The sequence below is a fragment of the Channa argus genome, chromosome 7, assembly GCF_033026475.1.
Source record: "Channa argus isolate prfri chromosome 7, Channa argus male v1.0, whole genome shotgun sequence".
Lineage (NCBI taxonomy): Eukaryota > Metazoa > Chordata > Actinopteri > Anabantiformes > Channidae > Channa > Channa argus.
Genome location: NC_090203.1, coordinates 9622341 through 9646964, shown reverse-complemented (window position 1 = coordinate 9646964; position 24624 = coordinate 9622341). Strand labels below are relative to the sequence as shown.

Below are 24624 nucleotides of genomic sequence, written 5' to 3'. Positions count from 1 at the left end.
AATTTATTGTCTTTAATGTGATTTTTTTGACAGCCATATATTAAATCACTCACAGCTTCTTTGTGAAATGTTTCTCTTATCAACTGCATTTATTATATTGAAAGGCAATCTTGAATTTTCAGCATGCACCTTCTGTTTACTATCAAACATTTTGACAATCAGTTTTTGTATGAGGCTCTTTTATACTGTGTGTCAAATCTATGTAACTGTCTGAACCATGCCACAGTGTTACCAGCAAACACACTCTCTTCCTCTCTAACACATACTCCCCTCTTCCTTAATGGAGGCTGCTGCTGGCTGGCCACTGGCTGGAGCCTGAATTAGAGTGAATCTGGTATCCACACAGAGTCATTTTGAGTCCCCCCTTTGACCCTTGAAGCCAGGGATCCCACAGAAAAGAGGGAGGCACGTGATGTGGTGTTGGACTAGAGAGGACAGAGAGCTGAGAAAATCTAAATGGCTCCTGGCTGTGACTGAATCACAAGGCATTGTCCAGTCTAATTATTTAAGACCTTACAGTTTTTCCCAATAATAGACAGAAAAAGGATACTATATAGATTTGTTAATGTTTCTAATTTTACATAAAATATTTTGTACAATTTAAAATGAATCTTAAGAAACCTTCATCATCATTAGAGCCGAACAGATGTTTGTATTGGAATGTGCCCGTGTGTGTGTGTGTGTGTGTGTGTGTTCAACATGTGTCCCCTGTATCAATAGGTTAATGGCTGGGATGTCAGTTTCAGTGACTGGCTGATTAGTTGTGTGTTCACTAATCCACAGTGGGGCGAGGAACTATTGGCTTTCCCATTGATTTTAGCGTGGGGAGCAGGCAGAAGATAGAGAGAGGAGATCTATTGATTGACCCCAAATTAGCCCCCACCACCACCAACCACCAACACATACTGCCGTACTCGCACTCGGCTGCAGCTTCCTCATTGGGCGCCCAGGCTGACAAACATTTGCTATGATTGGATGCTTTGGTGGGGAGCAGAAAGTCTCCTTTTTGAAGTTGTTGATTTGGAAGTGGTTTGGTTGTTTGAGCTGCGGCTGTCAGTTGATTGGCCATCTTGCAAGGACAAGTGCTACACTGAGCTGTGACTGACCATAGGGAGCAGCTGCTTTGGAAGCCTTTGATGAACCAAATATCACTACCTCCAGAGGGAGCGTATTACTTTTGTGTTTTTGATCACAAACTGTAACTTTATTTGGAACCCTCAGCTCTGTTTTCTTCGTGGAACAAATGCCAGAATATTCATACTAAAATGGATGAGCAGTCTGCCTGTGTCCTGCCTTTCAAGTCTTCCTTTTCTCCTCAGTTGTCCTTCATGACACCCCACTGTATCGTAATCTTTCTTCTCACTGTTCTTTATTTCCATTCCTGTCCCTTGCTCCCTGCCTTTCTCCACTCCTCCAGTCCCTCCTTCCTTGTGTCTAAGCTGTGAGCTTTCTTCTCCTGAGCCTTTCCTTCCCATATATCACTCCATCTCGTCCCTCTCTGTCTGCCTCTGATATTCCTCTATATGCCTCCTTCCTTCTATCACTCTCTCTCTTTTCTCCCCCGTGTCTGTGTAAGCAAGAGAGAGGTGGTTGTTAAACATTTTTCTTCCCTCTTAATTGTTTTGACTGGGCCGATTGGCATCCCGATTAGGCCCATTGATTTCCTGGCGCTAAGTGCATTGATTTTTAAATTTCTTATTGATCCCCGCTCTAAATCTCCTGCACACTCACTCACACAGTCCCACCGTTCGCAGGGGCAGAGATGGAGAAAAGGATTGAGAGGAAACGAAGAAAGGAAGAGGAAAATGGAGAGGGATTGTTGTTTGGTAAATACCCTGACTGGTGACAGTGTAGTGAATTAACAGAGTGAGAGAAAAAGAGCAGGAGGTGAGCTGTATGGGAAATGTTGCTGAAAAAGCTTTATAATATAGAAGCAATACACAAAATCTAGCAAATTACACAAAATGAAGCCATAAAGTCTGGCGATTTTGTCATTTTGTAATTACAACCTTTCTAGCTATCTGTTTCTCCCCTTATTTGTCAATGGATTATCAACTTCCTCACAACAGGACACAACAAGTAAATATGGGGTAGGTAAAATCCTCTCCCCACTTCTCATTTCCCTTTACACTAAGAAATGCACCTCCAGCAATCTGACTGTCAAGGCCCCAAAGTTTGCAGATGACACAACTGTCACTAGTCTCATCCGAGCTGGTGACGAGTCTGCATGGTGGTGAGAGGTTGAACGGCTGACACTCTGGTGCAGTCAAAAAAGCCTGGAGCTGAACCTGTTACTGACTGTGGACATGACAGAAGATTTCAAAAGGTGCAACCCTGCACTTCCCCTTCTCATCATGTTCACCAGCCCTGTGTCAAGTTTGGAAACCTTCATGTGCTGGGGGTCCATAATGTTCCAAGACTTGAGTTGGGAGAACATCAACTTCATTCCTTAAAAACCCCAGAAAAGGATGTATTTTTTGACTCATACTATACTACTCATACTATAGCATCTACTCATACTATAGTGTACATGTACACGGAGCAACTGTGGAGCAGTAAGGTAGAGTGGTCGTCCACCAATCAGTTGCTGATTCAAAGCCCGGCTCCTCCCAACTTATTTGCTCCTGGTGAGTGTTGGTCAGCTGACCCATCGGTGTATGAGTGCGAATGGGTGAATAAGAAGCAGTGTAAAGCACTTTGAGTGCCAATAGGTAGTAAAGGCCTAAATAAGTGCATGCACTTTACAAACTAATAGTCAACAACTACATTCTCACACAAGGAACTGTGTTAAACGACACAAATCAGCATAAGTGCAAATTTTGGTTTCTTGTCTTTCTCTTACACTTACACCTTGCATTTAACATACTTTCTGTATCTTGTTGAATGTATTTTGCATTTTGTACAGCCAGAAGGGATTTCCTCGCATATGTTAGCATACATGGCCAAAAAAAAAAAAACTGATTCTGATAACAACATCAGAAGAGACTGTTAGTGATGCTGGTCTGATAGCTGGCCGGATGGAACATGTTCATCTGTGGAGACGGACTCACTTTATGGGTGAACAGAGGTTTATGAGGGATAGACAGATATTGGAAATGTCAGAGATAGATTGGAGTGTTTTGTCTTTGCCTTTCTATTTCACATGGTCTGCAGAGCCTACTGGAGACGTGTGTGTGTTATTTCTGGCTTATGACTGTGTTAGGCTTTAGAGGCCCACTGGACTCTGAATCTTACATGCCCACTGGTGTTTCTCTCTGAAACTGTGTGTGTCTATATGTGTGTATCTGTCTCTGCTAACACACAGTATGGCCCTGACTGTGTGTGTATGTGAGCGTAACTGTATGTGAACTAAACTCTTGTATCGTTATGATTGCGTGTGCGGACAGGAACATACATGTGCTTTTACATCTGTTTGTATATTTGTGTGTGCACCCATCTATGTGTGTTTGACCTTTTCTTGGCTTAAGTGTTGAGGCTCAAATTCAGACATTGACTTAATAGCATTTTCTTTTTATAGCATCTGTATTTGACCAAATTGTGCTAACCTTTTCTTAAGCCATTTGCTGCTTTTCTGTCTCAGCATGCAGCCGAGTCCCTTGCACAACACATAATATGTGGAACATATGTAGCACTACTGTGTTGCAATTACAATTTACTCTCTGTAGATCCACTTAAGATAAGTGCTTTCAAATGGCAAGCAAAAGAAAGCAACTGTTCTCAGAGAAAAAACTTCAGTGCCATCGTCAGAGATGATGTAATGCTGCACTGCAGTGACATTAAGTGTATGATGTTGCTCTTTAATAGCTGTATTATTATAGTGATGGTGGAGCTGGCAATGACAGTAATGATGATGATGATGACAAAGGAGACTGTTTTGTATAAGTTAACAATGTTTGCATTATCCTCACATATGCAGAAAATAATCAATTATTTATTAGCAGTATGTGTTGAGTAGACAAAGAGATAAAGTGTTTAAAATGCCAATGTAGGGCCTAGCGGCTGTTTGCTTTTTGGTGATGGGGACTGGGCTTGTTTGGGTGATAGGGACGGTCTTTTCACTCACACGCTTCACACTGGTACATGAACAGGCTGGTTTGTTAAAGTTTGGGTTTTATGTTTGTTTTATGTTTATTTTATATTTGGTCATGTGAGATTTGCACATGTACAAACATACACTCTCATTGAACACTTCTCTGTAGATAAGGAACATGCGCACTCCGCACTCACACACATGACCAGATTGTATACACTGAACATGTCTTTCTCAGCCCATGGCATACACACATATGATCAAGACACACTCAGCAGCATGCACTCACAGCCACACATTGTCCTTGGACTTACAGACACCTCTCACACACAGAGACAGACACACATATTATCCAGTACACACTTACAACATAACCTTGACCTGTCATACTCCCAGCCTGCACTGTCATACATACTTGAACCCTTCGCCCAGTGATGTCACAAATAAATAGATACACTTTTGAGCTCATATTGCTCAGAAGCACAATGACAAACACAAAATCATTTTCAGAGACTTTTGACTAAAATAAAATAATGATGTTTAAATGAAAGACATTATGACATATTATTATATAAATTGGTGATAAAAAATATTGGTATTTTTAAACAGTCTGGATCCTGTGTATGTTAAAGTTCCTTATAGCAAATAGAACAACTAATTTCATTTTAGAATAGCCTGCTGATTCTTCTTTCTTCTAAATTAATCAGAAATACTGAAATTCCAGTGTTGAATATTCACACATCTTGTTTTTTCCTATCAACAGTCCCAAGCTCGAATATATCCAGTGATATAAAACAAAAGCAGAAAATGTACAATTTTTGGAAATGAAATAAGAGATTTTTTTTCCAAATTAGCTCAAAACAATTAATTTTCTGTAATAGGTCACTCCTTACAGTTGGAACAATAACTTTCACATTTTATTTCTCACAAAATGGAACTGCAGCTTCTTCATCCAAATGTCTCTACAAAATTTGAGCTGTACGGGCCCACTCAGTGATGAATTTCACTGTCAAAGACAAATTCGAAATAAATCTCTTGCTATGGACTTCCAGCGTGTGTCACACTCTGATAATTTCCACAATATCCTCTGCAACCCCCAGGGGCAGATTTTTTTCATGTTATTACTCTTGCCATCCTGTCCTGTTTCTTTCTATTCTTGTAAAATGCTGGTTGCTTTGCTGAAATACTGCAGTGCTTTATCTGCCCTCTTTTTCGTCCCTTTAGTCCCCCTCTCACTCTTTTTCCTCCCCTCTCTGTCTTTCTCTCCCCTGGATGGGTTGGGTGTACAATCACCACCCCCTCCTCTTTTAGTTGTTGTTGTTGGTGGTGAAGATAGTGTGTGTGTGTGTGTAAGGGGGTGTGGGGTGTACGGGTGGATGGATGGGTAAGGCGGAGAGGGGAGGGGGTGGTAGCAGAAGCAGCCGGGACCCAATGACGTGGGTGCGACATGTAACCGTGGTGCAGGAGAGGAAATCAATACATGAAAGGATGAGGAGCACTGGGGTGGATTACCGTCTGGGGCCCTGGCTACTAGAGGGATGGAGGGAGATGGAGGGGGTGTAGATGAGGCTTGGGGGGTTTGAAGGTGTGTGTGTATGTGTGTGTGTGTGTGTGTATGTTGGTGTGGAGGAGGAGGGATATGGAGGGTGAGAGGCCAGATTGTCCAGTCCCCTCTCTCTTGCATCCCCTCCCCTTACCAAGCGCTGTTTGAATCTTGACCCCTCCCATCAACCCTCCCTTGGCTTCTAAACACTGCTCAGTGCCTGTAGGCTGCCATAGGTGAACCTATGTGCACACACTCACACACAGGTGCAGTGGCCTCCATAACGTTGAGTGAATACATAGACGACCGTGTGCTAACACTGCTGATAACCTTACACTATCTGTATGGGGAATAATCGCCTGATATTACCAGTGTAAATTAAAGAGCCCCAGAGAGACTGTGTGTATGTGTGTTAACGTGTGTGTATGCATGTTCCTGCGTAGTGAATTTCCCAGTAAGTCTTCTGCAGCCTCCATCCACAGCACTGCCACAAACCCAGATAATAAATATCTATAATAAATATCATTATTATTGGGCCAATCTTCCCCAATAACAGAGCCTCAGTGAAAGATGGCATGAGGGACTGAGCTGGATATTGGCAATATATCAGCATTGATTATTGAGAGTGCTGACAAAGAGAGGGGGGCAAAGTTAATAAAAACTAATAAAAAAGACAAGGAATACCAAAAGAAAAAGGGCTTTAGCTGGATCAGCTGCTTGTTCACAAAAGGAAGAAGAGAAAGGAAAGTGAAGGGATACAGGAAGTGAAACAATGGTGTACAGTCACTATGCATGTGTGTCGTGTTATGTCTCAACATGTGTATAGTGAATACAATTTGTGTTTTATCTCTTTTTTGTGCATGCTGGACTTTTTTGTGCAACTGTGTCTTGACATTGACATCTACAATACACACACTCGAAGGTGCGGACACACATTCATACACACAGCTAACTTTTTCTTTTTCCTGCATGCTTCTCTTCTTGGATTGATTGAATGTTGCTTGGATCTGAACCCTGTGTTTGGGATCCAAAGCCTGCACAACCTTGCACCTTCCCACACATTGGCACTAACCAAGATGCACTAACAATACATACACACTCACCCACGTAACCACACACCCACACACACGCACATGCACACACACACACACACACACACACACAAACTCTCATGCACCAACAAACAAACCTCATAAAAGCCCATGCATCATATCCATATTATCTTGACAAATCTATACATCATGTCAGAGCATGGCTTTATGTGAATATTGCATTTTGCTGTGTTATTGGTGTATGTGTGTGGGCAGAGAGGATATGAGAAGAGTGCGTTAGCGCTACGTGCTGCTGGCCTGAGATGGGACAGGGCCACAGTGAGAGAGCATTGTCCATTCTAATAGGGCCTTGTTAGGCCGCTGACAGAGCCAGTAGCGCCACAGTTGACTGCAATTGATTCCAGACCGACGCCGTTATTGATGAGTGAGAATTTAATTCAACCAGCTCGTTTGTCAACATGACATCAGCATTTAACTACAACCATGACATGGATGCGAACACCCACGGGTGAGCCAGGTCATACGCACACACACAGGAAGTCACAGGAGCCTACACACGCATACAGTTTACACACACATACACACACACACAAACACACGGTGTAATAGTCAGAACTTGAGATGCTTCTTCTATATCATTTACAATAAAAATAATTTTGTTCAATATTCAAACATTGTTTTTAACCTGCCCAATCAATCATTCAAAATGAATAACCGGCAATTACCAAGAGTGCAATAAACTATAATTTATGGCCTATGTTATGACTAACGTATAGCCTAAGGATACTTGTGGCTCTTTCTGATTGGATAAATATTTCATGCCACATCCTGACCCACAGCACATTGGAAAACGTGTTGTGGGAAAGAAGTGAACAATATGTTTTATATGTATGTATTTTTTTATAATTAGTGTAGGAGACAAAAGCCATGTAACTGACCCACCAACTGCAAGTAAAGTACTTTTTAACAATGTGGAAAATTGAAAAAAAGATACCTTTTTACCAAAAGACTTTAACCTACTACAAGATTCAGAACAGTAAGTTTTTAATAGCTGCATTTCAAACACAATTATAACAGGAAACCATAGGAAGATTAGATATTTTTGATTGAATCACATTCTTATTTTATTCTGGGGAAAAAACTGAATGGTAATACATGATCTCCCGATTTCTGTGAATCAACAAACAACTTGATTAAAAGTATATTTGCTGTGATGAAGAAATCCATAAATCATGTTTCAAACTCCAACAACTTAAGTTGGAGGATGATATACATTATTCATTGTGAACTATTTAAGTTTTTATATCAAAGCAAAATAAATACTAAACGTACAGCATAGACACAATGCAGAATAACTACAAATACACAGTTACTGCATCCTTAATTGTTGTATTTATTTCAATAAACCAAACACTCTGATCATTCTTGTCTAGAGTGTAAAATAGTTCTAGAAGGATACGTCCCATAGAGGTAGTTATTTTTTAATTTCTTGTATGATAAAAAAAGCATATAGTAAAGTAAAATAATATTCCTAAACTTTGCCGCTACTTTCTAGTATCCAACATTACATCCATTACACTATTTCTCTATCTGACAAAATAGAGGCAAAGAGAGAAAATTTTGGAAGAGCATTTTTCAATGCTCAGCAGGGGAAAGATACAGGCTAGAAAACAATGGAACCGCCTATATATCTCTGTATGGATTGGGAGGCTTGATATGGAGGGAGGTGGGCAATCAGGACCGATGAGAGCGGTCCAGCAAGGGTTATAGGCCTGAGCACACCCCCGGGGGGAGCTCTCTCTCTTTCTCTGTCTTTTTCTCTCTTGCTCTTCGGACCCGTGGGTTTCTCCAGGTCCCAGGGGAGTGAAACTGTAAAGACCGACTCGCTGCAGGGGCCCTATAGGCACCAAGCGAGGGGGCAGTCTGCTGAATTTAGGTGGTCAGACAGACAGGCAGAGTCCCAAACAGACTGACAGACAAAGTTAAACGAGATAGATGTCATTACAAGATATAACAGCCTTTGTATTTGGTATGTTTGGGTGTGTGTATTTTGCTTGTCAAACTGTGCAAGCCTTTGTAAAACATGATGAGGGAGAATATATTTAATTGGGTGAAAATCAAAATTCAGCACATACCTACATTTGTGCAAGAGCGATAAAGACAGAAAAAGAACAGTACCTTCAAAGTTTCTGCCTAACACCTGCTGGAGGATAATGAGATTCAAGCCTCAGCTACTGTAAGTGTTTGTGAATACATCTGAATTTGTGTACAGGTGTTTTGACAGTGTTTGCACGTGTGCATGGCCAGTTGACTTTTTGTTGTCATCTTTACAGTTGTGTCAGATGGAGGAAAAAGAAGAGTTTGGTCAGGAGAGTGCGTGGAGGACGAAGGGGTGGATGTTGTGGGTGTTAGCATTCCTCCTCCTCCTGCTCCTCACCTCCCCGTCCTGCTCTACCCCTCCAACACCCTCTTATTTTCCCCTCCTTCAATCTCACACACCCTCCCTCCATCCCTCTCTTCCAAAGACGCGCACAACCACACTACATTCTACAAGAAATAATTGCTTTTGTCTGGAAGGAGTGTAGGGAGGAGGGAAAGGGGGCGCGCATGGCTCCCTCAGTAGCGAGAAGGGGGTCTTTGAAGGACAACTAGTCACTTCTCTCTTTCCTCCTTCTTTATCTTCTTTCTTCTGTTTCCCTCACCTACATTCCCCTCTTTCTGTCTTTCCCTCTCCACCTCACTTATCTATTAGATTTTCACCTCTCCTCTCCTCCTCTCTCTCCCTTCCCTGCTCCCCCAGCGTTCTCCTCTCCCTTCCCTCTGTCTTCTCCTTTTTTCCCTCTCCTCCTCTTGCTCCTTTTCCCCTCCTCTCCCTGCTGTCATCTGTCATACGTGAAGCGGAGGCAGAAGGACAATAAAACCTAGTTGTCTCCTACAGTGGATGGCACATTTTTCATAATTAAGAATAAACCAGTTTGGGTGCACACACATTTCTGGAAAATGTTGTGGTCTGTTGTTGAGAGAGAAAATGACAACTCTGGTGATGATAGGGAAAATTATTTAAGTGCAGTTTTCATGAAAACAGGCAGAATCACCTGCAGAATAAAGTGAGCTAACAGTCCTTTGGGATAGGGCTTTCAGGCCCTACAGGAGCAAAAGGCTTGCTCGTCCCTATTGATTTGCCCGTATTGACTGTAATGTTTAAGGTATAGATTTTTCTATTTAAAAATCTATATCGACAATAATCTGGTGTGTAAGAGCCCGGCGTTGACTGATGCTGGTTTGTAATTGACAGCGTGTAACATGTTGGTGCCGGGGAGGGAGAGGGCAGAAGGCGAGGAGACGCATGCTGAGGAGGCCGGCATGTGTGGCCGGGACAGAGAAAACCAGATCCAGGAGGAGAGGAAGGTGGTGATCACCTCTGCCATGGGGGAGCTCATCCTCTGACAAATAGGCTCTCTTAAGTAGTTTTATTTGTGAAATGTGCACAATTTTAAACGCATTCTTGGAGGAAAAGCATGCACGTGGTTAGTTTACGCAGGGTAGAAATGTTCCAACATGCATTTTCATCTTGTGAGCCATGCTCACATTTCTCATGCTTGGAACAGCAGTAGTCGCTCTTGTCTCCGTATATCTGAATAACCTAATGATGAAGTCTCGTCTGCTCAGGAGGGCTTATTGAAAGCAGCAGTAATGACATAACTTAATTGTGTGCATGCTGGGTATCCTGGTAGGTATTAACCTCAGGCATCTATAGGTATCCATGTTTTGTTTTTTGTTTTGTTTTTTGTTGTGCCTTCATCCCTTCCCAGGCAGGCCAGCAGTAGCCTAATGCACTGATCACCATTGGCATCATTATAGCCGGTATTATTAAGAGGGGGGGAAAAGATCCAGAAATCAATACAGGATACCTTTTGCAGCGGTAGTGAAAACGAGGGAGATGGGGGTGGGTGGGTGGGAGACAGGAGGGGAGGGAGGAAGCGATGGAGGGAGGGAGGCGCGGGGGTGGGGTGGTGATGTGTGAGTAGTAGCGGGTGCTCTCTCGCTTCAATGTTGCGGCCAGCCTAGTGGCAGATCGCTACAATCCTGGAGGGAGCCGGGTCGAATGAGCTATTGGGGTTCCCAGATAATAACGGGGACAAACAGACAGACAAAACAGACACACAGACGGATGGACGGAGATAGGCAAGTGTTCCGATAAAACGCGACACCAACGCTTCCTTATTTCCGTTGCTGTGTGAGATTCACCGGTGTTTTTATTATTATTTATTTATTCGCTGTATTTATTTATTTCTTTATTTATCGATTGATTGCGTTTTAATTACTGCCTTGTGACAGAGAGCGAGGGGGGAGGAGCGTCAGGGCCAAGCGCGCGTTGTGTTTGTGTGTCTGCGTGCGTGCGTGCGTGTGTGTGTGTGTGTGTGTGTGTCAGCGTAGCTTTTTCCTCACTTGTTTATGTATTTGTTGATGATAGCCCTTAACGAAGCTGTTTCAAACGACGAGATCCGCCGCTTTGTGCGAGCGGGTGAATGTCTTAGCTTTATGTAGCCTTCATGCAAAGGAGAGAGGAGACGGCGTGCAGCTAGAGACCAAATACCACAGATCAAACCAAATACTACAGAAATCCAAATAAGACTTTCTAACTCTGCTGGCCTTTTACACTGTCTTGTCTATTTCTACACGTATCATACTTTATTGTGCTGTTTTCAAATTGCAAAGCGAATACCAAAGCAAAGCAAGTGATACTACAGGAGTAGGCAAGCGACTGTTCCCATGCCTTTTCACACCTATTGGAAATTTTACTGAGGAGTGAGGGGATGGAATAAGCTCCAGGGCCTCTATGTTTACTCAAGGAGAACGGTTTAGCAGTGCAAAGGTGGCAGAGAGACGCAGGTGCATCAACAGCAGACAGGTGACACACAGCCTTTAATTTTAGAGCTAGAGACCTGTAATTGTAACACAACTTTTTCCTGTAGCCCAAAGAAGTGAGGTCCGTTCTCCTCTCTGTCCGTCTGTGTGTTAGTCTGGACTGTAATCTCACTGCTGCACTCAAGGGACCATCCTACATATATGCTCTATGCACATTTACACCAAAACTAATGCCGGCCACCAGTCGACATCATCACATGTAAATAAAAGTGTGCAGCTGGGCTACATGTGTACACACCTATCGGCGAATGTTGTGAGCTCTCCATACCAAATATTTCCTCAAAGCTGTCTACCAGAGAAGCGGACGAAGATACAGAAGCTCCAGAGGAGGACCGAGCTTATTACAGTACTTCTGTCAGATTATTTTCATCAAAACAAGAAGCCTGAGGAAGATCATGTTTGTTCCTTTGCCGGTGCCGTTCGTGTTTCAGAGAACTGCCCCTGACCTCAACGCCTGGCGTCTCAAGTCCCCTCTGGCTCTCCGCTCCAACTCCGGTAAGACATTTTTCTCTTCTCCCTGCTACACCTCCTCCATGTCGCTCAGCCATGCAGACCCGCCCCGCCTTGCTCGGTGGCGATGCACTTGCAGCGGGCAGAGCTGTCGGCGCACACTCTCACACACACACACACACTCACACACACACACACACGAACACTTCTCCTCGGGCTCCTTTTGAAGGCTTAAACAGAGTCCTTTGCACTCGCGGGGTGGCTTTTAAAATCAAAGAAGCTTTTCCGAAAGCGATGCCGTTTCCAGATTGATTAAAAAATGAACTGCGTAAAATGTCCGTTTTCGCTGTCCATTCTGTGGAACGATGCGCCACTATTTTCAGTCATGTGTTTGTTGTCCACGCAACCTATGTGCTGCTTTCTCCCTGTAGTTTTCTCTCTCGTCTCCGTCCCCATCCTTCCCCTCTCCTCCACTGCCTGCGCCTGAGCCTCAGCCTCCGTCTCTCCCCAACTAGACTCTCGGCAGGCAGGGAATATTCATGCCAACTTATCGATCCCGCGGAGATCGATTCCTGGGCCGGTGGAAGCAGGGAGAGAGGAGGAGATAGAAGGAGAGAGTAGGTGCATGGAGGAGTACGAACGCTCAGTACGACATGGGAAAACATATTTATTCTCATTTTTTTTACATTTCTTGTTGTTTTGTAATAGCACTTTATTCGTGTATACAAGTTAGTGACTGGGCTTCGAGCTCCCACAGCATCTCTGATTCACCGTGGTAGCTGCTTCGGCTTTCACATGCACGCTGCTTAGGGTACTACATGGCTCGCACCCTTGTAAACACCACTGGGAACAGACTATTTACTACATCTCTCTGTCCCGTTTGCTGCCTGGCTGCACGGTTGAAAGCGGAGGAGCAGGGGGGCCGTGGAGTCAGGGAGGGGGAGGATGTAGGCTGGGGCCCGGGCGCCGTCTGCGTTTCATCTGCGCTGAAGCGGAATAAAAGGATCCATGGTGGGAGCAGCCAGGCCGGCTTCACTGTGTCACTGACTGTCGTTGTGAGAGAGCTGCAGCTCCGTCCAGCTTTGACTGTTACTCAGACATGCAACAGCTGCTCAGCTATTTGGAGAGGGCAGGATCACTGGCTTCAATGTGTTGTATGTTTTTTTTTTCTAGGGAAATGAAGAAAAACACCATATTAGGTCATTGGGCTTTTATTTGCTAAATATTTTGCTATTAGACTCAACTTATTAATATACACACTGAAACTTGCATATTGATGTATGAATGTGGCCAACGTGCACCTTTAAGGCCCTTTCATGCTAGATGGGCTCTTAAAGGGCCAGGCAGGCACCGCCACCCTCAAGTGCACATCTTCCCTTTCATTTCCAGATCAGTTCAAATCCATTTGATTTTAGAGATGCCCAGCTTCACCCTTACACTCAGTCATCAGTGCACAACATTTGACAGTCAAGGGATAGGTGATAGAGGGGGAGAGGGAGCTGTTACTTGCTATATCTCCAGAGATATATACAGAGAAGGGAGGACTTGGAGGAGTGTTAGTGTGTGCGTGTCTGTGGGAAGGAACAGGGTCCAGGGAGATGGAGTCTTTTCACGCTACGCACGTTGAAGAATGGCGAATGTCAGAATGAGATAAAAAAAAGTGGAAAGAGAGAGCTGGAGAGAGAGAGAGAAGCGGGTGAAAGTAAGAGTAGATGACAGAGTGAAAAACGAGGAGGGAGAAGGAAAACCCAGTTTGAGCTTGAGAGGTGAGAGTAAACCACGGATGAGCCATTATGTTGCAGTGTTCTGGGCCGGGGCCAGCATCTGAATAAGCAGGCAAACTGATGGGATGTGTACACAGGCTGTTGGATTCCTTAGATGGTGGGATAACAGCGTTTCACAATGCTATGCTGATTTTATTCCATTTTGATAACGCAGCACAAGGTGTTGTCCTTTTCAAATTCCGAGTGTTTGTCACGACAAGTGTGCAGGGTCACCAGCGTCCAAAAATTGAAACGAGACCACGCCGTTTTTTTCCACACAAGAAGAGAAAGCAGCAATAAGTAAATGTATGTAAATAAAGTTGACTCAGCGAGGAGGTGTTGTCGTGCTCTCGAATCTGTGCTTTCCCAGCCGCCACACATAGTTCACACCAGACATCTTACTTGCACACTGATTTGTAGGGCTCTTGACTCAAGCTCTTAACTTGTCTCTTTGACTGGTGGCAGATCCTTGACTCCTTTGAGTTGGAGCTCTGTGCTGGGTCAGAGGTCACAGCGGCAGTGTTTGACTCAGCCCAACCTGACCCTTCTCTGCCCCCTGTGTTTTTATTCTCTTTCATGTTACAACAGGGCTCAAGCACTCATGCACAACCCCTGTGGACAGACACACACATGTACATACATACACACTGTAATGAAACAGATAAAGCATAAAACAAGCACGATAGACCATTTTCCACCTGGATAGCGAGGTGCTCTAACAGATCCAGGTTTTGTTCTATTTTTAATGGCATTGTGTCTGTGAAGGTACAGGTCAGGGCCCCTGTTATGTGAACTGTGTGTGTGTTGTAAAGTGGTTTGTGAAGCCATCAGCATTAACTGGTGTATGAAAGTTTAATGGGACATAGAAGAGAAACCGCAGGTTTCCCACATGGCGCAGGGCTTCATATGATATGATGGCACATCAAGGAGACTGGAGACTGCTTCTCTCTCGCTCTCTCTCTCTCGTTCTCACACACACAAACACACACACACACCTACTGTAGATTCAGTTTATCTCAGCTATGAACCTTCTGTCACACACCATTAACCACTATCTTCTACCATATAGTGTCCAACTCTCTCTTTCACACACACACTCTTGTACTCTCACACACTTCAGCCTTTGTGGAGCTTTCACTGTCTCTGCATTTCAAAAAGATTAACATTTAACAACACAGTTACTGATACTGGTATTCATCATCAGATTTCCTGATGAAAAACATGCAAATCTAATATTTTTATTTCAGGCAAATGCTCAACCGTCATCTATCAATCAGCATATCTAGAGTTCTCTGTCTGGACTTCTTGGCTACTTTCAAAACATTCCTACTGTACATGTGCACGAAGCACTGGCACAAGCGTTCGATTGCCACATGATGTGAGGCCATGCATGTGTTTACCCATTTGCTCTGTGTGTGACGAAGAAAGAGAAAGATTGCATATGTGTCTGTGTGTGTGTCTTTGTGTGTGTGTGCACAAGCATGAGCAGACATAAAAACTAGTGTGTGTAGGTATAGATCGGCTTGTGGAGGGGAGCGTGCAAGTCGCAGTGTTAACATGATTGCAAATGACAAAATGTCAACCTGGGTTTGTTAGCAACATAATGGGGAATCAATAGACACGAGAAAGATGTCAATACTACATGCTTTATTGCATTAAGCTACCTCTCTCCTTCTCTGTAGCCCTCTCTCTCCTTTTCCCTTTCCCTCCTACTTGCTCTTGCTCTCTGTCACAATACAGTTCTCTCTCCCGCCTCTCCGCTTCTCTCCCTATGGTAGTGAATTAGATTGCAGTATATGAGCCAGCCACAGGGCTCAGAATGCAGCAAGCTGATGGCAGAATGCTTTTTAGGAGCTAATGGGCTATTGGTTCGCCTATTTACGTATATTAGGCTCACGTAGATGCCCCTGACACACTTTAACAACGTGACCTAACGGAGCCACAGCAGTGAAACCTCATGTTTAAGAGATGCATTTATGTATTGAGAGTACAATCGTACGACAACCTAATCAAAATGAATTTTAAAAGGTCATCATAGGATATTAATAAAATCATCTGGCAACATCAAGAGCATGTTCATGACAATATAACACCCGGTCTTGTATTTATATACTAAAGCTAATGATATTCTCTTAGCATTGATACAGCATTTGGGAATTAAAGCCTTTTACATGGCTTTGGATTAAACCAAACCAAAGTCTGTAAGCATATAATGATGAGGTGTTATTTGAGTTACAGCAGGATTTAATCATTCTTTATAATCCTATTACTGTTTACCTTTTTATGGATTTGTGCAGGTGTGCATATGGGCCAATAGGTTATATTTTTATATAGTGTCAGGATGTATGTGTGTGCACTTACGTGTGTGATGGTTAAGACTAATGTAGTGTTAATGCTGATGAGGTCCCATAGCTCATTAGCCTCAGTATGGAGTTTCTCCTAGGGAACGGGACACACACATTTACACCACATCCTCATCAGCCATGTGTTGAGCCACACACTCACACACAAACACTCTTTTGCACCAAGCATAGACCTTTCCACAAATCTTTTTAAAACACACATAAAGACACAAATTTAACAGCTGGGTATAGCAAGCAAATCATGGAAATGTATTCCTCTACAGGCTAGCGCTGAGTTGGCACACATTTGTAAAGATACTGGTGGAATAATTTTGTGCTGTTGTTCGCTGTGTCCAGTGAAATACAGCCCAGCATTAGTCCTAATCAGGGGCTGGGTGAGCAGGACACTTAATCAGACCTATCACCTGAGAGGGAGAGATGGAGTGTGAGAGCATCTGTGTGTGTATGTGTGCGCGTGTGCAGTTAATCATCACATCAAACAGGAATAAACAAACGACCTGACACCATCCTGGCTATTGATTTGTAACTCTTTCTGCGTGTCCCGGTGCCTCCTTCTCTCTCTCCTCCCACATCAAACAGATGATGTACACACATACTTGACCTCAACATGTGGGACATCCCGTCGTACTCTAACTCTATGTGAACGCTCAGTCAGTGGTGGCCTGGCTGTGAACAGGGTTTAAGTGGGCTGCACCGCACGCCACCAATCATCTACATCACACTAGGAAGATGAAGCAAGCCTTCGAACTCTGGCTACTGGCCATATTGAACACTTTATTAGCTAGGATTGCCTGATTTATTCAAATATCAGTGCAATGGCACAGTGGAAGATTCACTACATTCCCTTGGTCAGAAGCACCAAAGCTTCACGCATTTCTTCATACCATACATAGTCTGAGGAGTCTATTTGCTGAGATGACTGTGGTCTCATAAACAGACCAACAACATGTTCTCGCCAGCTGCTGTCTTTTTTGTTGTTGATTGCCGCAGGCTGTCACCTCTGCCACCCCTCTCATGTGCCAGTACATTTAGATAATAAAAAAGACCAATAAAATCCAGAGGTTTGATTGGGTGTCTCCCCTTAGCCCAGCAGAGAGACGACTAAATCAGGGGTCCTTCTCTCCGTTTCATTTAGCTGATAAGATTTATGGTAATGAAAGGGTCCTATTAACCTCTGGGGTTCTATGGCTGTCCTTCAGAGTGAGAGTGTTTGAGTGTGATCGGGTTTTAAGGTGAAGCCACACACACACACACACACACACACACACACACACACACACACACACACACACACACACACACACACACACACACACACACACACACACACACACACATACAGAGACTCCCCCAAAAGCAGCTCAGCTCTGTGAGAGAGTTAAATACATGTTTAATCTCTGTCCTCTCTTTCTCTTCTCGGCATTTTCCCTTTTTCTTTATCCTCTCTATCCTTCCTGTTCTTCATCCTTCTCCCAGGCAGGACTGCTGCTCTCAAATGAATCTGTTAAATTAATCTGCCACCATCTATTCTCCCCTTTCTTACACGTCTTTTCTAAGTGTATTGTCCCACACTTTTTCTGATTGCTTGTCAAGTGTCAAGTGTCAGAATGTTTACAATGCTCCAAAGTTGAAAAAAAAATGCATGTAATTAATTGTAAACCTAAAAGCATATTCCAGAAACTTTTCTCTTTCTAAATTAGCATTTTGAACAAACCTCCAATGTGTTACTCCAGCCTGTCTTTGTTTGTACCTACATTTATCCATACCAGCCATATTCACTGGTTGTCTGTAACTATTAGGGGGCAGATGTGGGGGTGTCGGGGAGAGATGTAAACCCCTCCTTCTTATGTACAAGGGCTGCAACCCTGTGTCCCTTTGTCTGCTGGTAAAGAGGTTGAGGGAGGAGGTGAGCGAGGGGATGCCGAGGGAGTGACTATGTGACCTCTCTCTCCCCTTTCTTTTGACGCTCCCATGTTCTATCCATTTTGTAGTGCACGTCCCTCTCCACCCTCCTCTTTCATCCTCTTTCGTTCCCCCTTTTTTCAGCCTGGTTAAGTCGCCACGGCTCTTGGTCTCATATGCCCTGTTCTCTCTTCTTCCCCCCCTCTCTACCTCCCTTTCTCTCCTTGCATCTTCGGCAGCAGCAGCCTGGTTGCCAAAGTGTCTCTAGGACACATTAAGGCCCATAAAAGCCTAGTCTGCGCTCACACTCTTAACCACCAGTCAGAGGTAGTGTACAAAAGTGACTTTAAATGAGTCTGTGATTACTCTGGAACATGGAGAAATACTGAAGTGGCCAAGAGAGTGTGAGACAAGGCCGGAGCATCAGAAAGAGGGGGAGAAAGAATGGCTCTTGGCTTTTTCTTGAGTCTCTTAAGGAAAATTGAACAGAAACGAATATTTGTTTCTCCCACAGATAAGAGCTAAAAAGGCTACCAGAGTGGAACCAGCAACTAAAAGTTGTAATCCAAATTTCCTGCCCCTGGTCACCCCTCCCCTCCCTCCCTGTCAGCCCTTTTCCTAATTGGCCACATGCTGCCTTGAGTGACAAGTGTAATCATCAGTCAAATTATGATAGGGGGAGAAGGTGGAGGCCATGGGAGGTGGAGGAGAGCGAGAACAGCAGAAGGTGGTTATGGGGGAATTGAAAGGAAGTGCTTTGATCAGAGATAGAGAGGGGGTAAGCAGGCAAACAGACAGAGCTACATGGAAACCTGCTGTCCACACACCTGCTGCTCCATAGATGGGCAACATTAGCACCCCCAGACCTCAGAGTACTGTGAAACTTCACTGACAACCTTTTATACAGACCCAGCGGACAAAAGCTATACTGATTATTGTTACAATTTTGAATGTCCGCTTGTATCTTTTTCTCTGCTCTTCATTTCAACCTGAATAACAACAAACCACATTTGCTGTCATTACAATTACAATATTGCAACAGTGCAATCCCTGGGTGTGGTAACAGATTGATTATAACAGTTCTGTGTTATATTTGGAAGGACTTTGTTAGCAAGAGCAGATGTTAGCTCTCCAGCCAGTTAATGAGGTTTACAGTAATTAGGAGTGCTGATGAAGCGCTTTGATTCTCTGGCTGTGGCGGCCCTCTCATTAGCGGCTAGGTAGCTAGCGCTGCAGCAGGCGCTCCAGTCACATCCTATTAGACTACTCAATGTACACTCTGAATTAGAAGCAGGAGATTAGGTGGAGATGAAAACTGACTGGGTACGTGCACGCACAGCTGTGCACATGCATACACACAGGCAGACATAAATTAGTACTGTTTTAAAAAGCAACCAAGTCTACATATGCTGGCTGTTATAATGAGGTTAGAAGATGAAAATTCCTGCTTTGGCACCAGCCAGAAAATTAAAAAAGACACTAATCGATGCCGGTCTTGCACTAAACATCCCTCATGTGTGCATGTGCCATAAATAGTGCAGAACTAAATTTTATAAAGTTTGAATAAAACACTCCACAAAATGCCACAAAGACCATGCAACAGAATCACAAATTTGACACTACAGTGCATGTGTTATTCCTACCAATCAAAGAAAATGAAAGGACAACCTTGAAAGTACTCCAACACCTTTTTCAGCTTCTGCTTTACGCCTCACTATTTGTCAATACTCTCTGCATGCTCCTCTACGCTCCCCCCCTCTCTCTCTCTCTCGTCCTCTTTTCTGTGATGGAGTGATTATTGAGGACGTGGCTCCTGTGTTTAACGCTGGTTGATGAAGTCTGCCTTTGTCTGCCTGCGCTAACCTGTCGCAACCGGGACACCGCTTATAGCAAAATCAATACACAGAGCAGAAGAGAAAGTGAAGTTGGGCAAGAGAGGCAGAGAAAAGAAAGGCAAGCGACAAAGAAGGAGGGGGGCCTGTTTGAAAGTAGACAGAGGATTGAGAGCATGGAAGTTATCAGTAAGAAAAAGAATAAAGTGAAATGGAGAAAATTTAACTACTTGATTCTGTGGCGCTGGTGAACGGCTTGTGTGGCTCACAGTTCCTGTGTGTGTTTATATGTGTGTGTAAATCAGGGCCTTTATGTAAATATTTGTTTTGCCTGTATCCAGCCTTGACCAACGGGCTAACTGTATCTCTCATGGTGTGTGCGCATGTGATTGTTTAAGTGTGTGTACACAAGAAGATGAACAGAGGAGAAGGAGAGAGGGGTAGGATGGAGAGAAAGAGAGGTGCAGGGGGTGAGGAAGATGGTGGGGGGAGCAGTTGTGTGTGAGAGAGGCACAGCTGGGAAATGAGAAATGCACCCCCCTCCCCATACCACCACCTTACACTCACACATACGGTGCTCACACTCACACACGATCCCCATCTCTTTATCCTCCCCTCAGGAAAGAAAGGGTGGAGGTGGAGGTAGTGGTGGTAGTAGTGAAGAGGGGTAAAGGAAAGGGAGAGGTAGGGGGATAGGAAGAGATGTAGAAGGGGACAGATAGGGGCATTAAAATTCATGGCCTTTTTTTTTATTTTCCCTGCTGAAAATCAATAGTGTTTACTATGAATGAGTGGAACAGTGGACAACAGTGGTGCCGGAGGGACAGACAGAGACAGAGAGAAGGAGGAGGAGGAAAAGAAAGAGAGAGGGAGGGGTAAAGAGGAGGAGGGGTGACTTTATTGCGATAGGCAGAAGCACCAGAGGCCAAGGTTAAAGACAAGTAGGGCCAGAAAGACAGAGAGATAGAAATTCTAAGTAAATTCAGTTGTCTTCTAAAACAGACACATTACCCTGTAAATGCACATTTATGACTGACTATCATTATGATGTAAATCATAACCTGCCCTGCTGTAATGTTCTTAGCAGTAATAACAACTGGTCGACTACCTTTCCATCCATAACTTTCCATTGCTCATTCCTTGCTTCGGCTAACTCCACTGTGTGTATTAATTGGCACAAACACCACTGACATGGTCTTTCACAAACAATCAGCCGACCCCGTACACACACACTAGCTATCACACACATAATCACACAAAAATTCCAGACCAGTTCACACTGAGTTGTTCTGCAACCCTGACCCTGTTTCCTGCTGAAAGCCTAGAAAATCAAGATGGTTTACCAGTGTTTTGATTAAGCACTGCCTCTGTGTCTCACACCACTTCATCAAAGAAGAAAAACTGTGTGTTTTAGTTTTTACTGGATGTGGCCCCTATGTTTTGCAGCAATTAAAGCTTTCAAGACAGTTATGTCCTATTTATTGGCAAGATCCTGTCTGTAAATAGAAAGTAGAACATTTAAGGTTGCCAAACAGTTCTTTTAAATTACATCAAAGTTTTTCCTTATTTCTTTTCTTTTTCAAAGTTTTTTCTCTGTGTATTTCTTTCTTTTCTACGTGTATGATATCAGACTCCCACCATGGAGTCTGTGTCTTCAGGTTGTTTGGTGTTCAGCTATGGTGAACTGTGGTGTGTCCTTTTGTGCCAGCATGCAGGTGTGCATTGCTATCTTGTGCATATGTGCCCACAATGGTGTGTTTCTGCATTGAGCAAGCTATGCAGGCGGTGATATATATTCAGGCAGCTCATACATTATGGAGAGTGCAGGTGAGAGTGTCTAACGGCAAACTGCCGGTATGTGGAGGGTTCAGGGCCAATCTCACTGAAGTCTTTTGTATTAGCATAGTATTTCCATTTCAAATCGGCCTGTCAAAAGTCAGAAGCATGTTTTATTCAGCAACAGATATTGATCACACATACCAAATCTATATTGCATCCCAGCCTTTGATATTTATATATTTGTATGTTACGTGCAAAAGTATGCTATGTAAATGCATGTATGGTATGTGTAAAGTCAGCAACACCTTGGTGATGCAAAATACATTTCAGCTCCGGCTATTTGGTGTGAGGATATGATGCAGTAATGTTGGTCAGACTTTGAAGTTGGGAGCTGAGACTGAATTGGTCAAAGGAGAAGACAGAGGCAGTCAGAGTGCTTCATTTAGCGGCTGTGTGTGTGTGTGTGTGGACATTTGATTGCCTGTAGGGATAAGGAGAGTTTGCTGAGGTCTGAATGGCACAGCAGTACTTTCCTGTGGGCGTGGGCATGTGTGTTTGTTAGTCTGACGCCTCAATAGACCAAAGTGGGTGTTGTGTGTTAACTTCAATTTAGCAATCCACTTACAGAGCATCTAGCTTCTTGGTCAAGATGACCTCCAAGCACCCATATACATTAACAGCCAGCATTGCACTATACCAGCTTCTCTTTGTCCATCAACATGTTTTTCCATCAATATTCCTCCATGTGTTAAACCAGAGACCCGAGGCCATGTCTGCCTCTCTATCATGTGCTGGTTTTTACCATCAGGCTGCATCTCGGCTGCACTAAATCTCCCTTCTCTAAATGACTGGAGTGGATGAGAGGTCACAGTATATGGGGGAGGAGGACAATACAGGCTTTAGCTGTGACGGAGCTTGCTTTTTCACCCTTTATGAGGAGAGGTGGCCCATTTGGTGAATAGGACACAAGGAAAGCAAATGCTAGTTTGTTACAGGTTGAACAGTTTTCTCGAATACACTTTTTTCCTACGTATGTTCTTAGTGGGGTTAAGTCTGCTGTTTCATTTTACCTTTTGATTTTTTTTTCACTCATCTTGTCCACCCCTCTCTCTCTCTCTCTCTCTCTCTGTTCCCTTAGCGACTGTTTCCAAGGTGCCCATTCCCAAGAGCTGGAGGAGGGGTCCAGTGATGTCATGCATGCATAACTCTACACCTGTAATTTATGTCCTGCTCTCCCACCTTTCTGTCTTTGTCAGATTTTTTTCCTCACTACATTGTAGTATTTTTTTCCATCTATTTAGCCCCATTTCAAATGCTTTGGTACATTATTTTCTCTCTTTGCTCCTTTCTCCTTATTAAACACCTAAAATTGCTTTTACACTATCTTCCTGCTAGAATAAAATTCACTGCTTTATTTAGCAGTCACTTTGGTTTGTATGGTTCGGTTTGGACCTGGATTTGAACTCTGTAAGAGAATCATTTTTAATAGTATGTAACGGTGACGCTTATCTTTTCACTAGCTGTTAAGAGACAGACAGTTGAGCTGCCCTCTGTCCACAGTGTACATGACTCTCTACATCTGCTCCATGTTTAAAAGGTCATTTGTCAAACCTGACATTTTCTGCCCTTACCAAAGGTTTCCTTAATATCTTTCCCAGCTACCCCATTCAGAGTTTATGTTTTTTCATATATTTGTTTTACTTTTGTATAAACCTTTTCTGACAATATGCTTCTCTTCATTGTTAAAAGACATCAGGAGGCTAGAAGAAGTAGAATTCTGTCATGCTATAATGTCCAATCAACGAAGGAATGACAGATGCGGTCCCCCATGTCGGGGCCTGTGAGTGGTGTGGGTCTGGGTTGCCTGGGTAATGGGGCCAAGGATTCTAAGAAATTTAAGTTGCAATCGGAGGTGTTGTGAGTGGGTACTTGCGCACACACTCAATGGGATCTGATTAGGGATTAAGGCGTGTGTGGTTGTGTAAGTGCGTGCGTGTGTGTGTGTGTGTGTGTGTGTGTGTGTGTGTGTGTGTGCCAGGAGGATGTTTTTACTCAGCACAGGTTGTCACTCTTGTGTTTCCCATCGTGTGCCTTTTGTTCCACCCCTATTCAAACATTTTGGTTTTTGTTCTGGGCAAAAAGAGGCCCCAAAGCAAGGCCCCCTACCTAAACACTACCTCCCTCCTGATATTTTTCATAGCTCCCTCCACTACACTCTTCCCCTCCCTCATCTCAACTCTTTCTCGCTTCTCTCTTTCTCTCAAGCTCTGATTCCGATTTGCTTCGTCTGCATTGCCAGGATTAAAAATATTTCCAAAGCATTTTGTACATGTAAATGGGAAGTATTACAAAAAAACTGTATATCTTCTAAAAGTTATTTGCTGTGCACTACACAATGCAGTTGTAGTACTATACAAGTGTATAATGAAAAAATTATATTTAATTTGTAGAATACAAAAGACAATTTAAGTAAACAAACGTTTACTTCATGTTTCCATTTGATAGATTCCATCAGGGTTCATTTAAAACAAACACAACAACAAAACAACACCAGTCCGACTGACACGACAACCAGCAATCAATAAAACAAGACACATGATGAACAATCAGAAACTTAGCGAGCAGAACACCGAACAGCAATAACAGTGAGACGGTACAGCCACAGACAGTTTCAAACGTGCATGCATCTATGCTCTTAGTTAGCTCAGCTGGACAAAAAGGACTGTGCATGCTTGCTCTCTGGACCCCAAAACACTAATCCCAGAAAACCTTTTGATACTGTATATTCACTCTGCAGTTTACATTGGAATAAATGTGACTGCAGCTTGGGAAAAGTTTTCTAAGTACCTGTCAATGTTGCAGAACTGACAGACAGTTTTCAGTAGGTTGTCAGGTTTGTCTGTGTCCCGCGGCCTCAGTGGTCAAGTTGTGGTCACTCAGTGTGTATTTAGTTAATGTCTTTCCAGTCTCTGCTTTCTCTC

General features: G+C 43.5%; 1 protein-coding gene across 6 annotated transcripts in view; it reads left to right on the top strand.

The window, feature by feature from the left end:
* Window positions 1-10582: 10582 nt before the first annotated feature.
* Window positions 10583-24624, top strand: part of pou2f2b (POU class 2 homeobox 2b) — a 45137-nt gene continuing 31095 nt past the window's right edge. For 2 of the 6 annotated variants that reach the window (XM_067509480.1, XM_067509479.1), the window contains exon 1: window positions 10601-12049. In XM_067509480.1, coding sequence (XP_067365581.1) covers window positions 11950-12049 — 100 coding nt within the window. In that variant the 5' untranslated portion in view covers window positions 10601-11949. Of the gene's footprint in view, window positions 12050-24624 lie in introns of all 6 variants that reach the window. The other 4 variants (XM_067509474.1, XM_067509473.1, XM_067509477.1 and 1 more) reach the window with 4 other exon arrangements.